The sequence below is a fragment of the Corvus brachyrhynchos genome, unplaced genomic scaffold (genome assembly GCF_000691975.1).
Source record: "Corvus brachyrhynchos isolate BGI_N302 unplaced genomic scaffold, ASM69197v1 scaffold28, whole genome shotgun sequence".
Classification (NCBI taxonomy): Eukaryota; Metazoa; Chordata; class Aves; order Passeriformes; family Corvidae; genus Corvus; species Corvus brachyrhynchos.
The window spans coordinates 263,076-286,588 of record NW_008246058.1 but is presented as its reverse complement, the minus strand read 5'-3'; the positions used below and the strand labels follow the sequence as shown (position 1 = coordinate 286,588).

Sequence of the window (23,513 nt, the reverse complement as noted above, 5' to 3'; positions counted from 1 at the left end):
AAAAAATCTGCATCTGATGGGTAGAAATTTGACTGATCATGTTTCAAGTGTTGTGCAAAAAGTGAGATAATTTGTTTTTGTGCTAGATGAGGACAGACTCTCCAGGAGGAAGAGTATTGTGGACACAGTATCTCTTCAGGTGGATATTCTGCCTGGCAACAACACAGAGGATAAGGTATGAAAATCACAGATTATTTTAAAGCAGTGGAAGGAGGGGAAATGCAAGTGAAGTTTTCCCAGGAGGCGGAATATCTGATTATTCTAACAATGTTAAGTACTTCGGGGGTTGGATTTTTTTAAGATGCGTGTTTGCAAAAATGTGTTGTCAAAGACACGCTGCTGATCTTATTGTATAAAAGAGTCAAGTATTTTGTCACTACAGTTTTTACAGATAGTACTGCAGAATATGGGGTTGAAATACATATATTTACATGCTGAACAACTGGCATTTTATGAGTAAATATTCTAAAATGTTTTCTTTGCCTTTTGAGAGATACAATAAATTTCAGCGTCTGTATCCCTGTATCATTTGAAGTATTTGAGAGACTTGTTCAACAACCTGGGACTGTAAGATACAAGCCTAGAGAGATAAAATCCTACTAGGAGACCTGCAGTCTCTGAGTGGGACAGGTAAACACTAGGCAGGCTGTGTGCACCAGTGTCACTGTTCCCTTCCAGAAGAATTTAGCATGCAGCACTTAAAAGTCACAGGAAGGATAAAGCAGCAACAAAAAGTTCATATGTAGGGTACAGGCGCTGATGTTAATTATCCCTTAGGAAGACTGCATTATAATTAAAATTATCCCACATCATTTGACACTTCATTTGAAGTATTTCTTAAAATAAATTTCTACTTCTACTGAATCTTTTTCAAGGTTCTACTGATTTTTATTAACTAGATTTCTGCTGGCTGCAATGGAGATTAGCTGTTGAAATTGAGGTGTTTGTACCTCAGATGATGTACAGATGATTCTTTTGGCGTCTTCATGCACAAACTGCCTGGAGACATGAAGCAAAATGTGCGGACTTAGTCAAGCTGAGTGTTAGTTAAAAATTCAGTATTAAGCTTTAGCAAAGGAGCATGCTTCAGTGTAGACAGGAGTGATGTGTTTTGCATTATTATTACTATTACTATTATTATTCCTTTCTGCTTTGTGCTGATGATACCTCAGATGATCTTTCGTGTTCAGTTTTTGCTTTTTGCTTTAGCAAGGATACAGATAAAAGTTCAGGAGAAGGAATAAAAAGGTGTTTGAAAAATAAGTGAGACAATCGGACCTCTACCTTTCTGAAGCAATTAAATGGTCCCCACAGGATTGGGGCTGTTTAACATTAGTATTCTTTTTTAAAACCATGCATTTTAAAATCATGGAATTGAACAACTCTCTTGAAACTAGAATTAAATGAGAGAAGTTTCCATTTCAGATTTCAGGTTATGCTGATGTTACGTCAAGCATTGATACACAGACCTCTTTGAAGTGGATGTAGTGGTTGTAGATAAAGTCTTTTTATGGGTTCTCAGCTTAATGTGGTCTTAATGTGGTCCAGTGTCTTGGATAATGAATTACTTTTTGTCTCTTAAAAACAAGAATTTTATTAAACAGAATTACAGGAGCTAAATATTCCTCCTTTACTTGCTTTATGAGGTTTGTTTACAAGGCAAAGCAGAAGACAGTATTTTCCAGTTAGCTGACTGTACCTTCATACCTATGAATGAAATCTGGTTTTCTTGCTGTGTAGATTAGTAAATATAACAATATATAATATTCAGCAGAGCTAAACTGCAAAAAAAGGAGCATAAAGCTTTATGATTGGGAGGATTACCTACTTAATGGAAGTTTCAGGATTAATGATGTGTGGTATAATTTCTGCACTGAGGTAGAAGACTGTTTATCCATAAAATAGCTGTTATTGTATACAATATAAATGCAATTCTTCTGTCAGTGGACTCAGAGTTTTTTGTGGTGCCAGGTCTGTTGGTGAATCCTGTTCAGGAAGGTGGGTTTTTCTATAATTATCTCCATTTATAAGGTGAAAGCACTTGTAAATGCAGGTAGTGCTTCTGTGATATTAATAACCAAGTATAATGCTGGGTAATATCAGCAACTAATGTGGATGTTAACTAGAACTATGAAAGGCAGCCATAAACAACTACATTTATCAAATGTGAATTGTACAAATGGTGATTTCACCTTGATACTCTTGAATACTCTTGATCTGTACCCATATCTACGAATATTTGACAAAAAAAGTGTTTCACTGTTTATTTATTAATTTGTATTTATTCAGAGGTAGAGAATACGTGCTTATGAAGTAAAGCCTGTTAGAAAAGCATGCATTTGCAGCTCATGAAATAACACTCATGTAAAAAGGAAACAGCTACTTTCTTATCCCTTAACAGTAGTTCAAGCCAATGAATTAAAAAATGGAAAGAATTCAGAATCTTCTGAACTGGATGAAGGAACTTTTTGCTACCTTATCTCTTATCTTAAATCATATTGGACCATTGTAAACAGTGTTTATTAGGAAAAATAAAAGTGCTGCCTGTTTACATGTTGGAAGGATTGAAGTGAGGAAGTTCAAGCCAAGAAACCGTGTTATGCTCAGGTGAACACTGTTCTGCCATCCAAGCATTCTCCCCTAATGCCATGAAAGTGGCTTCACTGTAAATATATTTACTAGTATAGAAACTAGGTCTGTAATGAATTGAAACACTTTGGTCATTTTGCATCCCCAAGCAATTCCTGGTGAAGTACATCTGCAGCAGCAAATGGATATTCATATCATTAGATGCACAAATTTTGTCAGTGCATTAGACATACCTTGTTATGAAGAGCCCTTTTAACTCCAGTGTTTGTGATGTAAGCACCAAATTATTTGGAGCCATAATAGTACAAAGTCAGCCTAAAGCAGTAACCATTTTCCACTCTGCACTCCACTATCATCTCTTATTTTAGGATCACATAGCTGGAAACTCAGCTACTCTAAGGAAGCAGGTGCTGTTATTGGCAGCAGCTGTCTAAGAACCAGCACGGAGATTTTCCAGTATAGGAGCACTACAGCTTATTCCTGACCTAAAGGAGTGTTCTGCCAAAATCCAAATCCGTTTATAAAGTATTGTTGCCGTAGATCATCTTGACTAGAATTTAGAAAGTTTTCCTTGATCTCATTAGTTAAAAATTTCCTCACTAATTTCAGTGACTTAAAAATGTTAATTAGTGATCTGTTGATTATCACAGAAAGTCCAAATAAAGTTATTAGAGACTTGTAAGGCAGAAAAGTTCTGGCTGCTTTGGCCTTCTGTATTTATAACATTCCTTATTTTTTAGAAGCTTATATGTTAAATGTGATGATTAAGGAGTTTTTTTTCGTTGTGTTTAGGTTGATAATACTGAAGAAATCACCTTTGAAGCTTTGAAGAAAGCCATTGGTAAGATTTATTACAGTTGTGTTTGTGCAGCATAGTTCTCGATTACTATGGAATTGCTGAATAAAAAGGAGAGAGGCCAGAATAACATAAAATTTTACTTTTGTTTCTTTTCAGCTAGTAAATTTATTTAAAACTCCAGTTATTTATTTCTGAATCTCTGAAATTATATCTTGATGTAATGTTAGTGAATTCATTTTCTGAAGTTAATGGGACTGAATGAAAAGCATCTGGAAATGCCTGTCATCTATTACATTTGCCTTATAGACAAAGCTATAAATGTGAGATATTCAAGTTACATTGAGTGATTATTTATGAAGTAACTTGAGTATTTTTTATGCATGAAGATTTTCAGGTCTTCAGGGCATTCAAAAAATAGGTTGTAAATTACACATTGTGGACTTTAAAGCGCTAAGATTTTTTAAAAGAATATTTTTCTGACAAGTGACCTGGCTGCAAGAACACAGAATTATCCAGATTCCTTATTTCATATTACTTTAAGTAATTGCTAATTAATGCTGTGCAGTCCACCAAAATCCTGTTTAAAATATGGAATAACATTGATGTTTTAAACAGTAGGCACATTCTAAACAGCAATTTGATCTGACAGTCTTCCAAGTGTGCCTAATCCCTGAGGTACTTAAATTCATTAGATGCTGGAAAGTTCCAACTGCTTGTACATTCAGTCTGCCTGTGGAGGTTGAACTGGCTTTTCCCAAATTCTGATAGAAAACTCTGGCCACCTGTGAGTATGATACTGGGAGGGAAGCTGAACCTGTGTGCAGTAAGTGAGAAGTGCAGGCAATAAAGCAAAAGGGAGCCTGGATGTTACTCATATTTAAAGACTTAGTAAGAAAGGGGGGATATTGGGTCCTCAAACCATTTCCCTGAAATTTTATCTGCATTTTGCTTTAGGACCAATGCCAGATGAGATTTCACTTGAGAATGGTTGCATCACTTCAAGCACAGTCCTTGTTCGCTTCTGCAGTGCACATCTGCCTTATACTTCATAGGCAAATATTACATTTGTCTTTATTTGTTTTTCATTATTCTTTTAAGATAACAATGGACTTGAAGAACAGGAAAAGGAAAAAAGGCGTCTTGTGATTGAAAAATTCCAAAAAGCACCATTTGAAGAAATCGCAGCTCAGTGTGAAACCAAAGTGAGTTTCTGCAAAATGTTAGCACTGAGGTTATCTGTGTAGGTATTAGTGGGCATGTGCTGACTGAAGGTGATTTGTTATGTCACTGTTGCTGTTACTTCTTTAGAAGTTCAGTTCTTTGTTTTGTCTCCACTGCTGTCAGTGTTGGGAGATCCCAGTAATTAGAAGTGTGTTTTTGTTTGTTCCTAGACCATTTGGAAGGTAATGGGTAACTTGTACATTCTTCACCTTAGTATTTTCCTTGCTATCTATGAAATCCAGGTTCACAGTCCATTCCTATTTTATTTTGGGATAACTGGAGCAGTATTTAACCCACTGTATGTTTTAAACAACTAAATGTATTCCATGTTTGTTGAACTCCTGTCTGCAACAGCAGAATTTGCTATATAATTCCTGGCACTCCAGGACAGGCTCACACAATCTCAAATGCATCTTTAACGCTCCGTATCCTTGCAGCAGTGAGAAAACAAATTGAGAAGAAATGTGGCCTAGATTTACATGTGGCAGTGTGGAACACACTCACCGGAGTATGGCCTGGCACACCCATTGTAGCTCAGTTCAATATCTAGGAGTTGATAATTCAATTTTAATTTTTTTTTTGCCTAGGCAAACTTGCTTCATGATAGACTGGCACAGATACTGGAACTCACCATCCGGTAAGGCTTTATGCAAGAAAAATATTGTGACTGAAGAATGATTTATAAAGCAATTGTGGCTATTTTCAGATGGTTATGTCATAGTGATCAGCAACACATGTAATAGGAAGAAAATAATTACCTTAACTGAGTGCTGTGTTTTAACCCTGATAGGTGTTTCAGCCCTATGTAGCCACTGGCTTAAGCCTCCTCAGAGGGATGAGGAAGAGAATTGGAAGGGTAAAAGTGAGAAAAACCATAGGTTGAGATAAGAACAGTTCAATAGGTAAAGCACAAGTCACATATGCTCTCAAAGCAAAATAGGAGATTCACTCACTTCCCATGGGCAGGCAGGTGTTCTGCCATTTCCAGGAAAGCAGGGCTCTTTTTGAAGGCAAATACCATCACTCTGAATGCCCTTTTTTTCCTACTTCTTTCCTTGAAGCTGTTACTGCTGAGCATGACACCATATGATAGGGGGTATCCCATGGGTCCGCTGGGGTCAGCTGTCCCATCTGTGTCCCCTCCCAACTTCTTGTCCACCTCCAGCCTACACACTGGCACAGCAGTGTGAAGAGCAGAAAAGACCTCGACATGCTGTAAGCTCTGCTCAGCAGTAACAGAGACATCCCTGTGTTATCAGCACTGTTTCCAGCACAAATCCAAAATACAGCCCTATACTAGCTACCGTAAAAAAAAAAAAATTACCCAGGCCAAAACCATCACACTGAAAAAGAGTACTTTTCATCACTTTGATTTTCTTACTACTTTGAATCTTCCTGATAGTGGAGAATATCCAGAAACCATGTCCTTGTGTCTTACAGTATCTCTGTGTCTATCAGTAGTATTGTAGGATGTTCTTGTTTTCCCATTGCTGCATCTGGTTGAGAAAGTAATCAGATACTGAGTACCCCAAGTAGTACATGATGTTATTGTAGAGAGTTGTGCACATCATTATGCAGGATAAATAGTATTTATTAGCAGTAAGATGCATTTGGATAGTTCTGTAACATCAATGAAATTGATGATATAGACAAGAATATAAAAATCCTCAGGGCATAATAATTTCATTAGGATTTCAGGACTAGGATAAAATGCTGTTGGTATTTTATTATTTATGGTATACTATATATTTATGGGGGGGTAGTTTACTCTTGTTTCTCAACTATTAGTATGTAAAGTTATAAAAAAGCAATCCATGTAACTATAAATTCTGTATATTGGTTGTGCTTCTCACACAGTCCTCCGCCTAGCCCCTCAGGAACGATGACCATTACTGCTGGACATGCTCATTACCATTCTGTTCCAGTCTATGAGATGAAGTTTCCAGATCTTTGTGTGTATTAAGTGTCTTCTGAAGTCTGCTGGACATTATTTAGAGTAGAGTACAATAGAAAGAACAAGATGAGTTTTCAAATTTTATTGTTTGTTGTATCTAACTTTAATACAATGATGGAGATGAGCCAAATACAGATTACTTTAGCCAAATTCATGAAACTGTCTTGAATTGCTTTATTCTGTACTAGATTTTAAGTTAGGTTTTTCACAGATCATGTTTCTTCATTTTCATATTTGAGTACCTGTAAAACTCAGATTTAAATCTTGTCTTGCCATATAGGTAAATATTTCAGTTACTCTAGGAATTTGTATTGCTTCAAATTCCTTTAATTTGAGATATTGTAACTGAAAAACCTATTAAAACTTTTTTGTGTTTTGGTTTGGATTTTTTTTTTTGGTTGGTTGGTTTTTGGTTTTTTGTTTGTTTTTTTTTACTCCTTTCCACCTCAATTCTACCACCTCAATTCTATGTTGAACTGGAATGCTTTTGACTTGCTTCATCTCATTCCATGTAACCAGTGGAGCACTACCTGAGCTCCCTCTTGTTCATGCGGTCATAGCTACTCAGCTTGTTTGGTTTGGAACATATGGAAAGAACCCAGTACCTTACATGTGTTCAAATACAGTGAATGAATTAATGGACACTTGTTAAGTATATTTTGATGCATCACATAACATGCTTTTTAGATAGATACATCCAGTATATGTCCTGTGTCTCTTGCGAAAAGTTAAATTTAATCTTTGCATAAGAGAGGAGAAATCTCCTCTTGAAGCACGGAATTGTGCAATATATTTCATGTCTTAAGATGTATGGTTTACAGACTGTACTTTTGAAAACACTGTAGTATTTTACTGTCTGCTTTAGTATAAATACAGGAGAGATATATTTAGTATAGCAGAAAATATACTGAGGGCATTTTAATCATAAATACTGAAACTATATTCTATGAGACATTTCTCTGTAGTTTATAACAGCTTTTTAGTGATATTTTAGAAATTGAAAGAAAACTCAATGAAACCATTGAAAGATCAAGAATTTATTACCTATATTTTCAAGCAAAAGCATTTTGAGGGATGCATCTCTGTGTTTGTTTTTGTTTCATTTCTCAAACCTTTAAGGTAACTTTCATAGGTTTATGTATCTGAGCATATACTAATCAAATGTAAATAAAGTAAAACTGACAGAGTAAATCACAGACATTTGATGATAATTGTCAAGGCTCTCTTTATGACTCACTGAATTCTGCAGGCAAAAAAAGAAAACCAGCATTCATTGATGCCATGAATAATAACTTTGAAGTCCCTTAGTCTATCTGAATCTGTCTGGGGCAGCACAGACATGAATGAATGCTCTCAAATATCTGTAGCAAATGTAGACATTTAATTTAGTGGTTTGGATGAACAATGAACATGAACAAAGTAACCTAACTTCAGTTAGCCCTGCTTTGAGCGGGAGCTTGGTTTAGATGACTTTCAGAAGTCCCAACCTAAATTAATCTTTTGATTGCATAACTCAAGATCTGAAGGGTAATTACCCCTGCTAATTTGCTGACTGGAGCATTTGCAAACGCACTGTATAAAGGATTTTAAGTTTTTTGAACTGTAGTTCAGTATTCTGCTGGACTGCATTTAGAAGCCTGATGTGGCATGACATCAGAGAAGTATCAGCTACTTAAACCTATGAGATGACATGCTGAGACTTTCAGAAGGCATTCACAAAGCTCAAAAGGTAATTGAGACCTTCTTTTCAGTTTAACAGTGCAATCACAGCTGTTAGTGGATGACGAAACAGCCCCTTATCTACAGCATTCCGTTGTGATTTTTACTGCTGCAGCGTATCAGCCTGATCAGACCACAGTCTACACATAAATAGGACTCTAGCTTTTAGTTTTCACTTTTTTTTCTTTTTTTTTAAGGTAAGACTAATAGTTTTTTGGCCTATATAAAGAGTGTAATTTTTTAAAAAGTAAATCCAACATAGGGATACAATGTAAAACACCTACCCACTCTGTCATTTTTTTAAGAATATCACTCAGCACTTTTGTACAAGAAGAAAATAAGGAGTCTAAGTAATAAAGAATGTACTTCTGTTTGCACTTGTGCAGTATGGAGACTGTGCTGTAAATACAGGATTGTTTCTGTGATTGAATTCTGTTGCATGAATGCTGCATGTGAAAAAACTAGATTCAGCATTTCATCTTCTGTTCTGTTAATGAAGTATTTTTCCTTTATGGTGATGGTAGGTTTCCATGTTTCCAGTGCTCAGTTTGGGAAATGCAGGTGTTGTGCAGGTATAGTGCAGGGAGTGAAGAGTTTGTAACACTGTGTTCACGTGTTGTTTAATTTCTTCCTTTATGGAAATTCAGGGAGTCTGTAAGTTGATAATTGGTTCACTCTGGCCTTTCTAGACATGTGGGAGATTGGGGGTGACTGTAAAATGTATTGTTTTGGTAGCTATCATTACATGAGCTAATGAATGAAACCAAAAGAATTAAGAATGCTGTTGGCTGTACAGTACAAAACTGCTTTGTTTCACTTCTCTTTACATCCTTTAGACAAGCTGCAGAGCTTAAAAGCTCCTTATGCAAAGTGGCCCTGCATTATCTGCAGCACATTGAGCACTGTCATAATGGTTATAATTGGTACCAAGTTTAAATGTATTCCAGCTGTTGCTTGGGGTTCTCTTTCCTATTATGTCATTTTGAAAAATAATATAGCTTTTGGTAGTGGTTCACTTTAAGATAAATTAAATCCATGGTAATTTTAAAAGGTAGAAATAGCCTGTTGTCCAAAATCAGAGTAGGGCTAATTTGTCTGTTGTTCCAATGGTCATATATTCTGTACTGTACGTAATGAACCAGTTTCAGTAAATGTAAGAACACACTGTGCAATCTATATTTAAGCAATAAAATTAACCAAAATTTAAAATCAATGTTTTCTAAGGTGTCAGTTAATTTTTACTGCTCACAATTTAGATGTCAATTACTAATTTTTTAGCATTTAAAATAGCCCTCAGTTTACACACCCATTTTGTTCTACAGATATTACAGCATTGCATCGTTATTAAACTACTGCATTTATTTACTATTAAACCTGGACAGACTTGGAAAGTGGGGCTGTGGGAATCTCATGAGGTTCAACAAGGCCAGTTGTGAGGTCCTGCACTGGGGTCAGGGCAATCCCAAGCACAAACACAGGCTGGGAGAAAGAAGAATGAGATTGACAGCAGCCCTGGGAAGGACTTGGTGGTGTTGGTGGGTGAGGAGCTCAGCCTGACCCAGCAGTGTTCTCTGGCAGCCCAGAAACTAAACGTGTCCTTCACTGCACCCAAAGCTGCGTGGGCAGCAGATGAGGGAGGGGGTTGTCCTCCTCTACTCTGCCATTGTGAGGGAGGGGGTTGTCCCCCTCTACCGCCACCTGGGGTACTGGATCCAACTCTGGAGCCCCCAAAACAAGAAAGAAGTTGACTTGTCCAGAGGAGGTCACAAAGTTTATCAAGGAGCTGGAGCATCTCTGCTATGGAGACAGGCTGAGCTGGGGCTGTTCATCCTGGAGGAACATGATTTTCCCCTGTCTCTGGGGAGACCTTATAGCACTTTGTAGTACCTAAAGGGGATTCAGGAGAGCTGAAGAGGGACTTTGGACAAGGGCATGTGATAGGACAAGGGCATGTGATCAGACAAGGACAAATGGCTTCAAACTGAAATAGTAGGTTTAGGTTAGATATTAGGAAGACATTTCCTGTGAAGGTGGTGAGGCACTGAAACAGGCTGTCCAGAGAAGCTGTGGATGCCCCATCCCTGGAAGTGTTTATGGCCAGATTGGAAGGGGCTTTGAGCAGCCTGGTCTAATGAAAAGTGTCCCTGCCCATGGGACAGGCAAAGAATTCAGTGCTTAAAAAGTTAAAATACTGAAGTAGGAAATATTTTTAGATTAGTAGTTATTAAATTAGTTGTTTGCTTTTGGGTAACAGCTAGGTGTTGGCTATCTGTGCCCCAAATCTATGAAAAATATAGTGTAAAGTGACTATGAGAATGAGAGAAGAAAGAAAAAAGCTATGCTAAATGTTTCTTTTTGATCATCTTGTCATTTTTTTTAATATTTTAGCTCTGCTCTCTGATTACAAATAAATAGCTAATCATAACTAGATTATTTAATACTTCTCTTTATCAACACAGTTCATTTGGTGGTAATTAGGGCACAACTTGGGCATTAAATTCTTCCTGAAATAAGAGATACTTGGAAAAAAAGCCCAAAGGAATTAATGACAACATTGCCTGAATAACAGCATATTTATTTTGTTATTTCTCTTTCACCTGATTGATCAAATGATCCGTCCCCATCTCTGCAGTCAGAAAATTCAGCATTATTGAGTGAATGTTTGCATAATCGTGAAGGTAGTAATAATTAGCAGAAAGGAAGGGGGGTTTATTTTAAGGTGCAGTGTTCAGAGCAGCAGCACTGCTCTTCGAGAGATGAGCTGGTGTTACTGTTACTCTGCAGTGCACTCACCTGTTTACAGGCCAGTTTTCCCCATTTCAGCTCATTATCTATCTCGCTTTCTCATTGCAATATTTATTTATAAATGCTGTGAAATGTAAAATAACTTTTCATCCCTATAATAAAAGGCTGATAAAAGTTGCAGTGTAATGCAAATCTCATCCTCAGCATAAGACAAAAATGGGCATTTTGCAGTTTTAGCATTTTGCTTCAGTACTGAGATGTCCTTTTTCTGTACAGCATAAGGGGGGAGTTAATTAAAATCTTGTCTGCAAATAGAACTTCTTGCATCACTTAGCTGACCTCTCTGCTTTCCCTTAACAAATGTCTTTTTGTTCTGTTGGTTTTTTTCAGTAGTGCTGATGGTTTAGCCACTGGGATCCAGAGGGATTCACGTGACTAAACACTTTTCGGGTTTATTTTGGTAGTTTGTGTGGGGGGATTTTTTTGTTTGTTTGCACTTGGGGGATGGTGATGTTTGGTTTTTTGTTTGTTTAGGGTTTTGTGGGGTTTTTTTTTTGCACTGTACTAATCCTTTGCACTTTTAATGTAGAAAAAATGCTGAAGGGGGGAATATCACCAGCCAGAAGTTTATAGAATATAAACTGCTCTTCCAAGAACATTCACAGGCATTTTCACCTCCTGTTCTCACACCGTTCAGTTTGCACAGGGTCAGATGCTGGGGTTTAGTGAGTGCTGCAGGATCTGGAAGAATACAGGTGGCATCTCTGCATCCAGCGTGAGGATACAGTCATTGGTCTGTAAGGAATACTTTGGTGACAAACTTCAGCCCTGTAGAACAAGATGATGGAGAAGAAATCGAGACCCTTCAGTGCAGCTGAATCACTGGGAAGTTTGTAGCAACATTTTTTGTTCTAGGAAATGTTGGTGAGTCATAGAATCATAGAATGGGTTTGGTTGGAAGGGATCTTTAAAGGTTTGTCATGGCCTGATATTACTCCTCTCTCCCTTCAAGTCTGTTTTAAAGCCTGTCAGTCAGCCCTGATACCTCATGAGCAAAGACCCTCTTGCCCCTGTGAGAGATATGGATCCCATCTGATGCAGACAGGTCTGGTGTTGTGCTGATCATCCCATTATGAAAAAAAAACCAAATTCTGGCTGTGACACCAGGCATGGAGACAGCTACTGATGTGTTCCTGAAAGGATAGGGGAAAAAAAGACCTGTGCTTCACATTTCCTGATCAGCTATTCCAAGGTGCTTTGAAGTCTCTTTTGATCACCCTTGGACTGCACGTTGTGATTTCATTGTCCCTACATGGAAGAGCAATAACGAGTAGCAGTCTGAGGGCTGTACCAGGCTGGGAAGTTTCCTGGTCATGTCCTTAACTTGTGCCCCAGGGAGGCAAGAGGCTTCTCTAAGAGGAGGGTCTGTCCAGCACTTTGGATCTTCTGTTGCCTTCAGAAGGGAGTCACATGCTGCTATAGACAGGAATGAAGGAAGGAACTCATTTTCATGTAATTACTTTAGCTTTTCTTTTGTGTGTTGCCTGCTAAGCTCAGTAAAGTAAGAATGTCTGCAAAAGGAGTTGGAGTAGTTGCATGCTGATTTAATTAAAAACTTGAAATATTTGGCCACCATCGGTAAGATCCAGTCTGAACCAAGTGCACAGTTAACAAAAATCAGTCTGATCATAACAGGTTTTACATAGAAATCAAGTGAAATTATACAGAATACTGCCAAATAATGATTTACGGTAACATCTGACCTAGATAGATGGTCCATAGTGCTGACTTCCCTACAGTAAGGAGTTAGTACAGCCTAACACCTAATCCTAGTCTATGATTATGTCATTTGTGTACTGGAGAGTGTGAGGCAGCCTGTGGAGGATAAGGAGGCAGGTACTCAGTGGCTGACTGCTGACATGCCCCTTCCCCAAGCCTGGGGGTGGGTGGTTATCTGCCCTCCTGTCCCCCAGTTCCGGAGTTCCCGATGGGATGCTGTGTCTCTCTCTTGGCTCTTCGGAATCCGCTCCGCAGGGCACCTTCTTCCTCACTGCTCTCCTCGGAGCTGGAACCCCCTGTGCCTATTTCTGTGCCTGTTGGAGGCCTTTCAGCAGCGTCACCTTGGCAGGAGACCTCCTCTCGGCACTCCTGCCCGTGGGGAAGCTTCAGGCTCTCGTTGAAGAAGGCAGAAGCCATGCACTCGGCAGCAGCCTCGCTGCAGGCACAGAGGAGCTTCTCACATGTGCTCCAGCCAATGCCTGAAAGAGAAGTTTCACAATTAGTGTTTGATTAATTTCAAAATTAATGTTTGTTAAAATCAGTTAATGTGTAATTTGCCACAAGTAGATGAGCTTTTGAAAATAAAATTTTCAAGTCTGCCGTCAATTTTAGTTTCCAAAGTCACCATTAATTACCTAAACAAAAGCCTTACACCAAGGTGGTGGGCAGTGGAAGGTTCTTCTGGCTTTAGTTGAATTTGTGAATGTAAAGACACAAGTAGCTGACTTCTGTCTGCAATTATAAAATGTCTGTAATTTTCTCAGCCTTACCTGGTCACATCATACACAGCGGTGTAGTAACCTTTGTCTCAACTAGGGAAAAAGCTCAAGTTTATAGTAAACATTGCTAATTTTTTGTAAGCTAAATATTTCTGTCTCCATACTCAGCTCTAGCAGCTCTGTCATAGTGTCATTGAGTTTATCATGCTGATACACTGTCATCAGGACATGAGAGTTTCCTCTAACACAAACTTACATTTTGGCATGTGATCAAAACATACAACTTCAGACCTCAAATTTCTTTCTGCATGACATCCAAGTTTCTTAACTTGCTCCATACAGCAGCGATGAGAGAAGCAGCATCTGAAATAAGTAGTAGAAGCAAATGGAAAATAGTCACTCTTCCTGAATACCAGAGTGCTCACAATTATTTGTCATCTAGTCCAATTTTTCATGGGTAGGCAGTTTTATTTGTGTGTGAGTGCAGGAAAAAGGTGTTTGCTATACTTAGACCTGATGTGCCCCAGCTGTTATAACCTTCCACAGAGGAAGAGATTTTTAGCTATAAATACAAGGCTCTCAGAGCTTTTGTTTTGTGGAATTCTCTACATTGCCCCTCATTGTCAGCAGCTCTGACAGGACTTTGCTCCAGCTCTGCTCCCTTCTGAAGGACAGTTTGCCCTGAGTGGATGTTAATTCTTCTCTTCATAAATCACTTTTCAAACCACCTCGTAGCCAAGTTTCACAGTGACCCTTATCCATTTGATGTACTCCTCCTCCTGCTCTGCTTACCTCCCATCATTCTCCTTTCTTATTTTAACTGAGTTAGTAAGTCCTCTCCAAAACATTGATGCGACAATAGAATGTGGTTTAGTCACATTAGATTATTTTATGTTTTATTTAAGTGGATTTTTTTCCCCAAAATGTGACCTGACTACTGATACATAGTTATACAATGCCCAAAAATGATATACTGATCTTTCTTGGTCCATGGGCACCCCAATAACACCCACAGTTAATGGCACATACAGAGGAGCCCACACCTGTCCAGTGCATCAGTGGGATGACCTCTTCCCTCTTGGCCACAATAGCAACCATAAGACTCAAATTCCTCTGGGCATCTCTCAGTTAAACAGAACAGCATTTCTCCAAGCTGGGGCAGCTCCCTCTTCACTCTTCCACGTCCTCTCTCTTGCAGAAAGGTCAGTCGCTCGCACACTACAAAGCAAAGCTGTTATTTGATACATCATGTTTTCATTGGTTGAGGGTTCTCTTGTGAAGATAGAAATGTTTCCAGAGCTATCAGAAACTTTGAAAGACAACATTTTACCATCTCTAAATTACAACTTCAGTCCATGAATTATGGCTCTTAGAATACTGCTGACTGAGCAAGACAACAGAAGGGCAAGGCAATACTTAAAAGGGAGAGAAATCCCTATGAAGATAGAACATACAAGTCAAATTGGATTGCAATGAGAATACTTTGCAGTCCTTTGTAATCTTTCATAGCTAATTTTTTTTTTTTTTAAATATTTAAACCCAGCTGAGTATTCAGTGGTTTCTGTCTTGGTAATTCAGAAAATACAGTCCTAACCTCTTGTGCTTCCACAGTGGTAGCTGGGCAATGACCATGTTTTGCTGGAGGAAACAGTATTTTTTGTGTTTTCATTTGAAATACAGTCCATTTTGAGCTTGGTGCCCTTAGACCAAATGCAGGAGTGATCTGTTAATAGTAATAGCTGTTGTGCTGCTGAGGTTTTGGCATCACTAATGTCCCTGTGGCTCCCCCACTCAGGAAGAACTGGTATTGTGAGAATTATTCATAAGATTTGAAAGAACACAGTGTTCCAGATGAGGAAAAGGGGGGCCTCTTCTGGAACTTTGCCAGGGAACGGATGGAAGGGGCTGATGGTTGGATTGCAGGAGAAGGAAGGAGGGCTTCTGTTCAGTCTGCATCCTCTTTTCTCCTTCAAGTAATCCCATCTTCCCCTCTGCAGCTCTAGACTGATTCCCTGCTTCTGCCAGGGTCAGTCCTGGATTACTGTCTCCAACAGGAAATTCGCACATGTGCCTGCTTGGGTCTTGACTCATTCATGTTAATTCACAGAATGAACCACAGGCTCATGCATTTATCTGTGCTCTCTGAAAGCTGGTAGTTTAAAATCAAATTTTCCAGTTTGGTGAGAGGTGGGGTTGATTCTTCATGTCTGTTCTTTTCCAGTTCCAGGGCTGCTTCTCTCCATTGGGAAGCCTAACAAGATGGATGGGACAGTCCTTGAGAGTGGATTTATAGCCATGACAGGTCTGAAATGTCTTGGGATCTCTGAGCAGAAATTGGAACAGAATCAGAAATGGTGAGAAAAAGTCTGACAGGCAAGACTTTGGCAAAAGGTTGGAATGAAGAGCAGGGAATTTCCTATTATTGCTGTTGCTGCTGCTGCTAGTAAAACAAAGTAACTTAAAGACGTGATTAAATTACTTTGTGCAAACAAGAGCAGTGGGAAACATTCCCTGAGCTCATTTTAGGTACTGCGCTATATGGAAAAATGTACTTATAAACTACTAATAAGCAATTTTTGTGTTACTGATAGCTAATTGGCAGAAGAGGCTAAAGTGATGGAAGCTCTTGCAGATGTCTGCACCTCTTGTTCTAAATACCAATATATATGGTTTAAAATAACTATAACCTTTATATGTAATACATACCTGCTTTTAATACAGAGGTAACTGAATATTTCATCAGATGTAATGGGGAAAAAACCCTTTATTTACCTTTTCCTGCAGGTCTTCTGTCAGACAGTCCCAGGTCCAGAGCTATTCCAGAGGAAGCTATGCTCAGGCCATCCCTTGCAGGGCTTGTCTCTGGAGAAGACAAATGCAAAGATTAGACTTGTGAAGGTAGAATAAACTCTTCTTTCAGGGGTCTGTCCAAAAGTGCATATTCTGAACTATTATCAACCAACAGTCTTCTAAAATTTGTTAATTCATAGTGGGAGGCTGTTCATTAATAGTTAGTTGAGTTTTCCTGGTCAGCTGGCAGTTGTTGCCCTTTCCAGGGCAATCAGTGTTATGCATCCTGTATTGTATGTAACCTCTAGATTTAGGGACAAAATAGTGTCATTCTACATATCCATGAAAAAAGCCGACTCCTCAGACAGCTGTGAACAGGAATAGAGGAATGTTATAAATTAGAAAAGGTTTCACTCATTTTTCACTTGCCTTTTCCTTTTGTCCTTGCGGGTGTGCCTGCAGGAATCTTCTCAGTAGGGATAATTTTGACTTGCATTGAGTTACTGTCTCCTGGGAATAAGGCTGGGGAGGTGGTTATCTCTTCCATTGGGACCACACCTTCCATAAATCTGTCTTCCTCTGAATAAGCAGAAAAGAAGAAGACATAGAAAATAAACAGCAAGATTTTAATTTTAGATAGCTGGTGAGAGTAAAATCCTCAAGCAGAACTAGTGTGAATTGATGGCCATAGAGAAAGAACATCCAAAAGGAAAATTGGAAGAGCAGACTATCCACACTGGTCATTTATTCACATCTCTTGCCTTTCAGAAGAAAGGACTGTGGTTAACTATGGTCAGTTTAACTGCTGATTGGTTTTCTTTAAATTTTTTATGTACTGAGACAGACAGCTGTGCCAGGTGCTGAAAATCATGTTGGTTGCTGCTGAGTCAGCTGTTTTGAGAGATAAAGTACACGTGAGATGTCTTGAGATGTCATTTTCTGAGTAAATTTCTTTTAAAAAGTGTCTGTTCACTTGAAGTTTCTAAAACTTAGAGTAACATCAATGAAAGGAGAAAATTATTTGAATGATGCAGAGCTGGGTGACTGAAGGATTTACTGGGTTGTAACCACAAGGAAATATTGAGGGGAAAGTAAGTCAACAAATAAATGTTTGCAGGAGATTCTTTATCCTAAAAATTAAATTGGTATTTGTTTTTAGATTATCTGACACTTTATTGTTGATCAGGAATGTTTTGTTGAATTTGGAGGTACTTAAAATATTTTTTCTTTCTTTTAAAACCTTCTTTCATATAAAGTAATTTCTAAATGAAAACACTTATCAAATGGCTTCAGTTTTTCTAAATGTCAATGTGAACAATGTGGCATTTCACAAAATAAATACTTTGAAAATACTAATAGACATGTATTTTCATATTTTTAAAGCTTTCCTTTTTGAATTCTTTGGCTGAATTTATTAATTGGACTAAACTCAAATTCATTAAACTTGTTCCTCTGATGTTCTGGTTTTAGTATGTGTTGAAAATAACCTGTCACAGGATAAGAGAATAGATTAAAAGAAATTAAAGTACTGCTAAGAACACAGCAAAGCCCATGAAAGGTGGTAGAAAGAGATCAGTAGTCACACCCTGGGTTTGATAGCACAGCATGGTGCACATTTTATGCCACTTTGTTTGGCAGTGGAATGTTGTGGATGTAAAAAATAAAACCAGAATTTGGGAAATTCTGTGCTTAGCTAAGAATAGATATCACAAATAATCTTCTGGGAGCCATGCAGACCTGCAACCCAATACACAGATTTTCTGATACGTTCAAGTTAATGTAGGAGAGCATTTATTGATTTTGACCAGTGCTTAGTACAGCAATGCCAAATTCATTGAGATGGAGACAGGGATATTGTTCAGACAGTGTAATCAGAGACAAAAAATGACTGCTTTCTACTCTCCATATGCAGTTTTCCCTGACATTTCTCTGGTGGATTTCAGCCTTCCTGGATAACCCTTTCTACACGTAAGGGGCCACAGGAAACTTCCAGATCTACCAAAGTGCTCCATTTCCAGCTGTACCTACTGGTGAGGCTGTGCTTGAAGCATGGACACCTGCAAAAGCTGAAACAGGTTTTAGGCTGGGGAAGAGGTCCATGAAATTATCTATAATAAAGGAGGAGGCAAAATCAAAATGAACCCTCTGGCAGCAGACGCTGTGAATGTAATTTGCAGAAACAACCATTATATCATAAAATCTTATGTGAAGAGGCTTTCAGAAATACTTGGATGAGGAGTGCAAATGAGTGGCTGGAGGCAAGGAACAGCTAATGCTTCTCAGCCAGGTTTTATTGTTTGTGTATCTGCTATCTGACCCTGATCTAAATTTGATTCTCCAGCAGCCCTGTTGTTACCATGCACAGGGTATGGTAACATAACTGTGATGCTTTTAGATGAAGAATTGCTGTGTCAGTCAAAGAAAGAGGAAAACTGGGGGTCACTGACCTTTTATTGAGGGTATGGGGGGAGCAGGAACTGTGCCTCTGTGGGCCCTTGTGGTAACTGTACAAAAAACAGAGACATCGTGATAGTGACCTGCCTGCTGAATTTCTGTCATGCATTTCTGAAATTACTTTTACTTAAAGCATTATAAAGCATAACCAAACGGCCTGGATTTATAGAGATGGTAATTAGGAGAAGCAAAGTGTTTTGCTGAAGGATGTGCAAGTCAGCAGAAGTAGTAGAGGTGTTATTCAGAAATCCTGTGCTGCAGATTTTTGACTGCACCACAGAGCTTCATAAATGAAAACACATCTTCACCTGAAGTCAAGAGTGCCAAAGTTGTCAATAAAAGTTTAATCAGACTCTTACCTCTGGCTTTGGCAGTCTCCAAGACTATGTCATGGGGCTCAAAAGCAACCACTGTTGAAAATAGAAAATATAAACTCGGGAAACACACTGCCAGCACAGCTATGAGTAGTCAGATTGCTGAGAAAAGCTTTTTCTGAAGAGAAGGCATTCCAGACATATTATGGATAGACATTTGCCTATTTTTCTCAGTGGTGTACTGATTGTTATAGACAAAGGGATACTGATAAAATAATCTCATTGCATGCAAATAATGTACATTGCACTAACATAGGATTCTATGAATGAAGCAGCATAAATATGGCTGAATTGGGAAATTCAATATTAAGTCAGTTTGTCAGACAAATAGATTAAACAGGATTAGGTCTGGAATCCCAGTGTTGTGCACAGAAGGATGCCAAGTTCCCTGTGAACATCTTGTGTTTACCTGCACTGAAAGTCAGGTATGGATGGACAGCTCTAAGTCCAAATACCTCCCTAACCTCTAATTTATTTCTTTACCTGATAAAATGATTTTTATTTGTCAGCTGCCTTTTGATAAATTATAAACATAGCTATGAAGTGATCCAAAAAATCATCTCCACGTCCTTTTCTGTGTTGTTAGAATGTTGTGATGTGAAGAAGAACTCCTTTGCCTTTGAATGAGTTTGTCAGTGATACTTAACTGGTTTAATGCAGTTCCCACAGCTGGCAATGTTGAAGTTTCTTTGGGCTTAAATGGGGAGACAACTGGTTAAAGAGTAAGTAGTTCTCAAAATGTTTCCTTCAAAGACTGATTAGATATATTATCTATGTTGTTTCCAGCTTTCTAAAATTCCTGATACAGGTTTTTATTCCTTGGCAATATGCGGAGCCTTTTGATGGAATATGCCTCATTAGAGAGCACGTGTAGTTGTTTTTTTAGGGAGTAAAATATTGCAACACAAGTGCAAATACAAGTTCTCTCACTTCTTCAGGAGTTCTGTTTTCTATCGCAAAGTCTTCCAGAAGCAGATAGAAAAATATGAATCAACACTGGAGATGTTGCTAGGATGAAAAATATCTGGTAGAAAACTACTTTGATAATACAGGAAGGATATGAAGGAGCAGCCAGCACTTACATTTAGCATATAGCCTCTTCTGGTACCTATAGACTTGTGCATGCACTGCTATTTAAAAAAATAAAAAACAAATAAACCTACAAACCTTTAAATGTCAGAAACACTGTTTCTTAAAAAAAAAAAAAGAGTGGTTTTCATTATTCCAGATTCATGCTTAGGGTAATGGCTCACCCAGAGGAGCACACTACAGCTTTTAACCAGGTTCTTAAATTCTCAAAAAATCCAGTTTTCCACCTCTCCCCGGACAGCCTGGTCTAGTGGAAGGTGTCCCTGCCCACAGCAGGGGGATTGGAATGAGATGAGCTTTAAGGCCCCTTCCAACCCAAACCACACTGTGAATTTCTGAGTTAAGCAGTGGCCTGGTTGCACATATCCAGTGCTTGTTGCTTTGTGTGCTTGGCAGATATGGAGTCTCTGAACAGAGAATCATGGAATTGTCAAGGCTGGAAGAGACCTTCAGATCACCCAGTCCAACTGTCAGCCCAGCACTGCCCCCGTAACCCCTAAACCACATTACCCAGCACCAGGTTCAGACACCTCTTAGCCACCTCCAGGGATGGTGACTCCACCACCTCCCTGGTCAGCCCATTCCAATACCTGAGCACCCAAACAGTGAAAAAATTCTTTCTAATATCTAATCTGAATCTCCCCTGTCTCACCTGACATTTCCTCTGATTGTTTCACTGCAGGCACAGCACAAGAGACCAACCCCCACCTCACTTCACCCTTCTGTCAGGTGGTTGTAGAGAGCAGTGAGGGCCCCCTGAGCCTCCTCTTCTCGAGACTAAACAAACCCATCTGCCTCAGCCACTCCTCAGAAGACATGTTCATGTTCTCTAGTCCTTCCATGAGCCTTGTTGCCCTTCTCTGGACATGCTCCAGTGCCTCAATGTCCTTTCTGAAGTGAGGGGCCCACAGCTGAGCACAGCACTTGAGGTGCAGCCTCATGATGCCGAGGGATGATCACTGCCCTGGTCCTGCTGGTCACACTACTGCTGACACAGGCCAAGGTGCCATTGGCCTTCTATTGAGCCAGCTGTGGACCAGCACCTGCAGTCCACTTTGCCAAACACCTCTGAAGCCACTCCTCTCTTAACAAGAGTGTGGCTTTGCTTGTGATGGAGCCACAAAACAAAAGTGCAGCAGCTAAAGTGCATAATGGTCCAAGGTCGGTCTCCATCTCTGTTTCATATCTTACAAGCCCCTCCCAGAGATACCAAGTGTTTTGGGTTCCTTCTGTCCCTGGCCTCTCGTGTTGCAGTGCTCACTATGCAGACAAGAGAACAGTTTCAACCACTGAGTGTAGCAAAAAAAAAAAAGTATAAAAAAAATTTAAGACTGTCACAAGAACCACCAGGTCTCGTGGTTTCGACTCACCGGGAGGCACCAGATTGAGGAGGTTTCAGCCTGGATCTCTGTGTTACAAGTAAACAAGCCACCAAACTGGTGGCTCATTGCCACAAACCATGCTCAGTATTTCCTCGTGCTACTTGATCCTAATTAATTCAACATCTTTTGAAGACAAGAAATATGCAACTGGCAGTGGGTCCGGTGGTTGGCACCCACAGAGGGCATCTCTGCCGAACAGCTCACCTGCTTCAACCTGTGTTCCCAGGGAAAAAAGGCTGTTTTGATGAAAACAGGTTTTGTTGTAGAGCGTTCATTCTCAGCCCTTGGGAAACTTACTGTAAACACATTACATGCACAAATTGAAAAATTGCACCTTCCCATTCAATCTTGAATTCCATTGCCAAAACATTACATCTACTTTTACATCAGTCTTTTTAGAAGGGCAGAAAGAAAGCAAACATCTTGTATTCTCTCAGCTTTTGGGAGCTGAAAGCAGAACTTTTTGCAAACCTTCTTCCACAGATGCAGTCACAGCCTGTGTTTCATCAGTCCCTTGATGAACAAACTCTGCAAAAAAAAAATGTTTTACTTCAGAAACTCGTGGCTTAGGGTCCTCCTTAGACTGTATCATGGCATAACATGATCAGAGTTGTCAGAAGGGAACTTACTTCTAGATATTATTATAATTACAGTATCAATATTAAAATATTGCTTTAGTATTTATACCCAGCTGTTCCTAAATTCTACTGAGCAACATACAGTATAATAATAAAAAATAATCCTAGAGAATTTCAGCCTAAACAAGGGGAATTGGCTGGCAATCAGCATTCTTTAAATTCCCATTTCTGTAGCTTATTTTCCTGAGCATAAATTGTTCTCAATTTAATACATTCCAGACACAGAATTACAGAGATGACCTACCCTCCATGTGACGTGTTGTCAGCTCTCTCTTGCTGGTTGTTTCTGAAAGAGAAAAGTCTCTCATAAGGCGTGAGAAGGGGACTTTTTCACTGTTTTATCTGAATAGTACAAATCAGGAGTCTGTTGAATGTATTCCTATTAAATCAAAGATTTAGTCAAATACATGTCCATTTCACTCTAATTTTTCTCTGTAATAAAGAACCTACCAAAACCCTTTGCCTATGGATTCATCAGATAGGGTTATTTTTTTTCTTTTCAAAGTCAGAATTGAACAGAACAGTTACACAGAAGGATCATAACATGAGTGAACATTAAATGAAAATGTTTCATTCAAAGGTGTTTTTTTTTTCCATCAAGAAATATAATCAGGGGCCAAAAATTAGCGGAGGCATCCAGCGAACTAAAATTGAATCTATTTTTGTCAGCAGTGGTAAAATCAGCATGACTTTCCTGTTAGCACCAAACAATTTCCCCTTTATTTTTAGTGTGTTGGACCTCCCATACTATATATTAGGGTCTTCTGATCCCAGTGAAATATTACTGTCTTAAAAAAAGACAACAACCTGGCTTTGATGCAAACTTTCCTGGGGCATTTTTCTTCTCCATTGACCCATTCAGGAGGGTATGCACACATCCAGGGGGTGATACAGGTGTGTGTGTCTGTCCTTAGCACTGGGGGCTGTGACTGTGGGCCAAAGGATTAGAAAAGCTAGCTCTGCTTTTTCACATCTCCCTCAGCTTGGGAGCCCAGAGGTCCCGCCCCTGCCATGCTCCCATTGCAATCCATATGAATGAAGTTCTTAATCCAGGCATTTGGTCTTGCAAGGCTGTAATTTCAGCTGCAGAGCATGGATCAGTGTGTGACAATGGAGACAAACATCCCCTTCTTCTTTAGCAGGGATTTTTCCTTCCAAAATGGAAATCAGGTACCTGAACAGAGTAAGCCTGTTTTTGCTTTTCCAGTCAGTTTTTGAATGGTTTAAGGGAAGATTTGGAGTAGCAATATTTTTAGCATTC

General features: G+C 39.0%; 2 protein-coding genes across 2 annotated transcripts in view; one reads left to right on the top strand and one right to left on the bottom strand.

The window, feature by feature from the left end:
- Window positions 1-9,495, top strand: part of EFR3A (EFR3 homolog A) — a 57,478-nt gene extending 47,983 nt beyond the window's left edge. The window contains 5 exon segments of the mRNA XM_017746088.1: window positions 87-175; window positions 3,382-3,430; window positions 4,487-4,590; window positions 5,197-5,246; window positions 6,467-9,495. Coding sequence (XP_017601577.1) covers window positions 87-175; window positions 3,382-3,430; window positions 4,487-4,590; window positions 5,197-5,246; window positions 6,467-6,572 — 398 coding nt within the window. The 3' untranslated portion in view covers window positions 6,573-9,495.
- A 2,227-nt stretch (window positions 9,496-11,722) lies between these two features.
- Window positions 11,723-23,513, bottom strand: part of OC90 (otoconin 90) — a gene marked incomplete at its 5' end in the record, with an annotated part of 17,569 nt that continues 5,778 nt past the window's right edge. Inside the window, 8 exons of the mRNA XM_017746119.1 lie at window positions 11,723-13,285; window positions 13,782-13,888; window positions 14,569-14,743; window positions 16,298-16,387; window positions 16,745-16,894; window positions 18,763-18,819; window positions 19,129-19,179; window positions 22,086-22,142. Of these exons, the coding sequence (XP_017601608.1) occupies window positions 12,978-13,285; window positions 13,782-13,888; window positions 14,569-14,743; window positions 16,298-16,387; window positions 16,745-16,894; window positions 18,763-18,819; window positions 19,129-19,179; window positions 22,086-22,142 (995 nt within the window). The remainder of the gene's footprint in view (window positions 13,286-13,781; window positions 13,889-14,568; window positions 14,744-16,297; window positions 16,388-16,744; window positions 16,895-18,762; window positions 18,820-19,128; window positions 19,180-22,085; window positions 22,143-23,513) is intronic.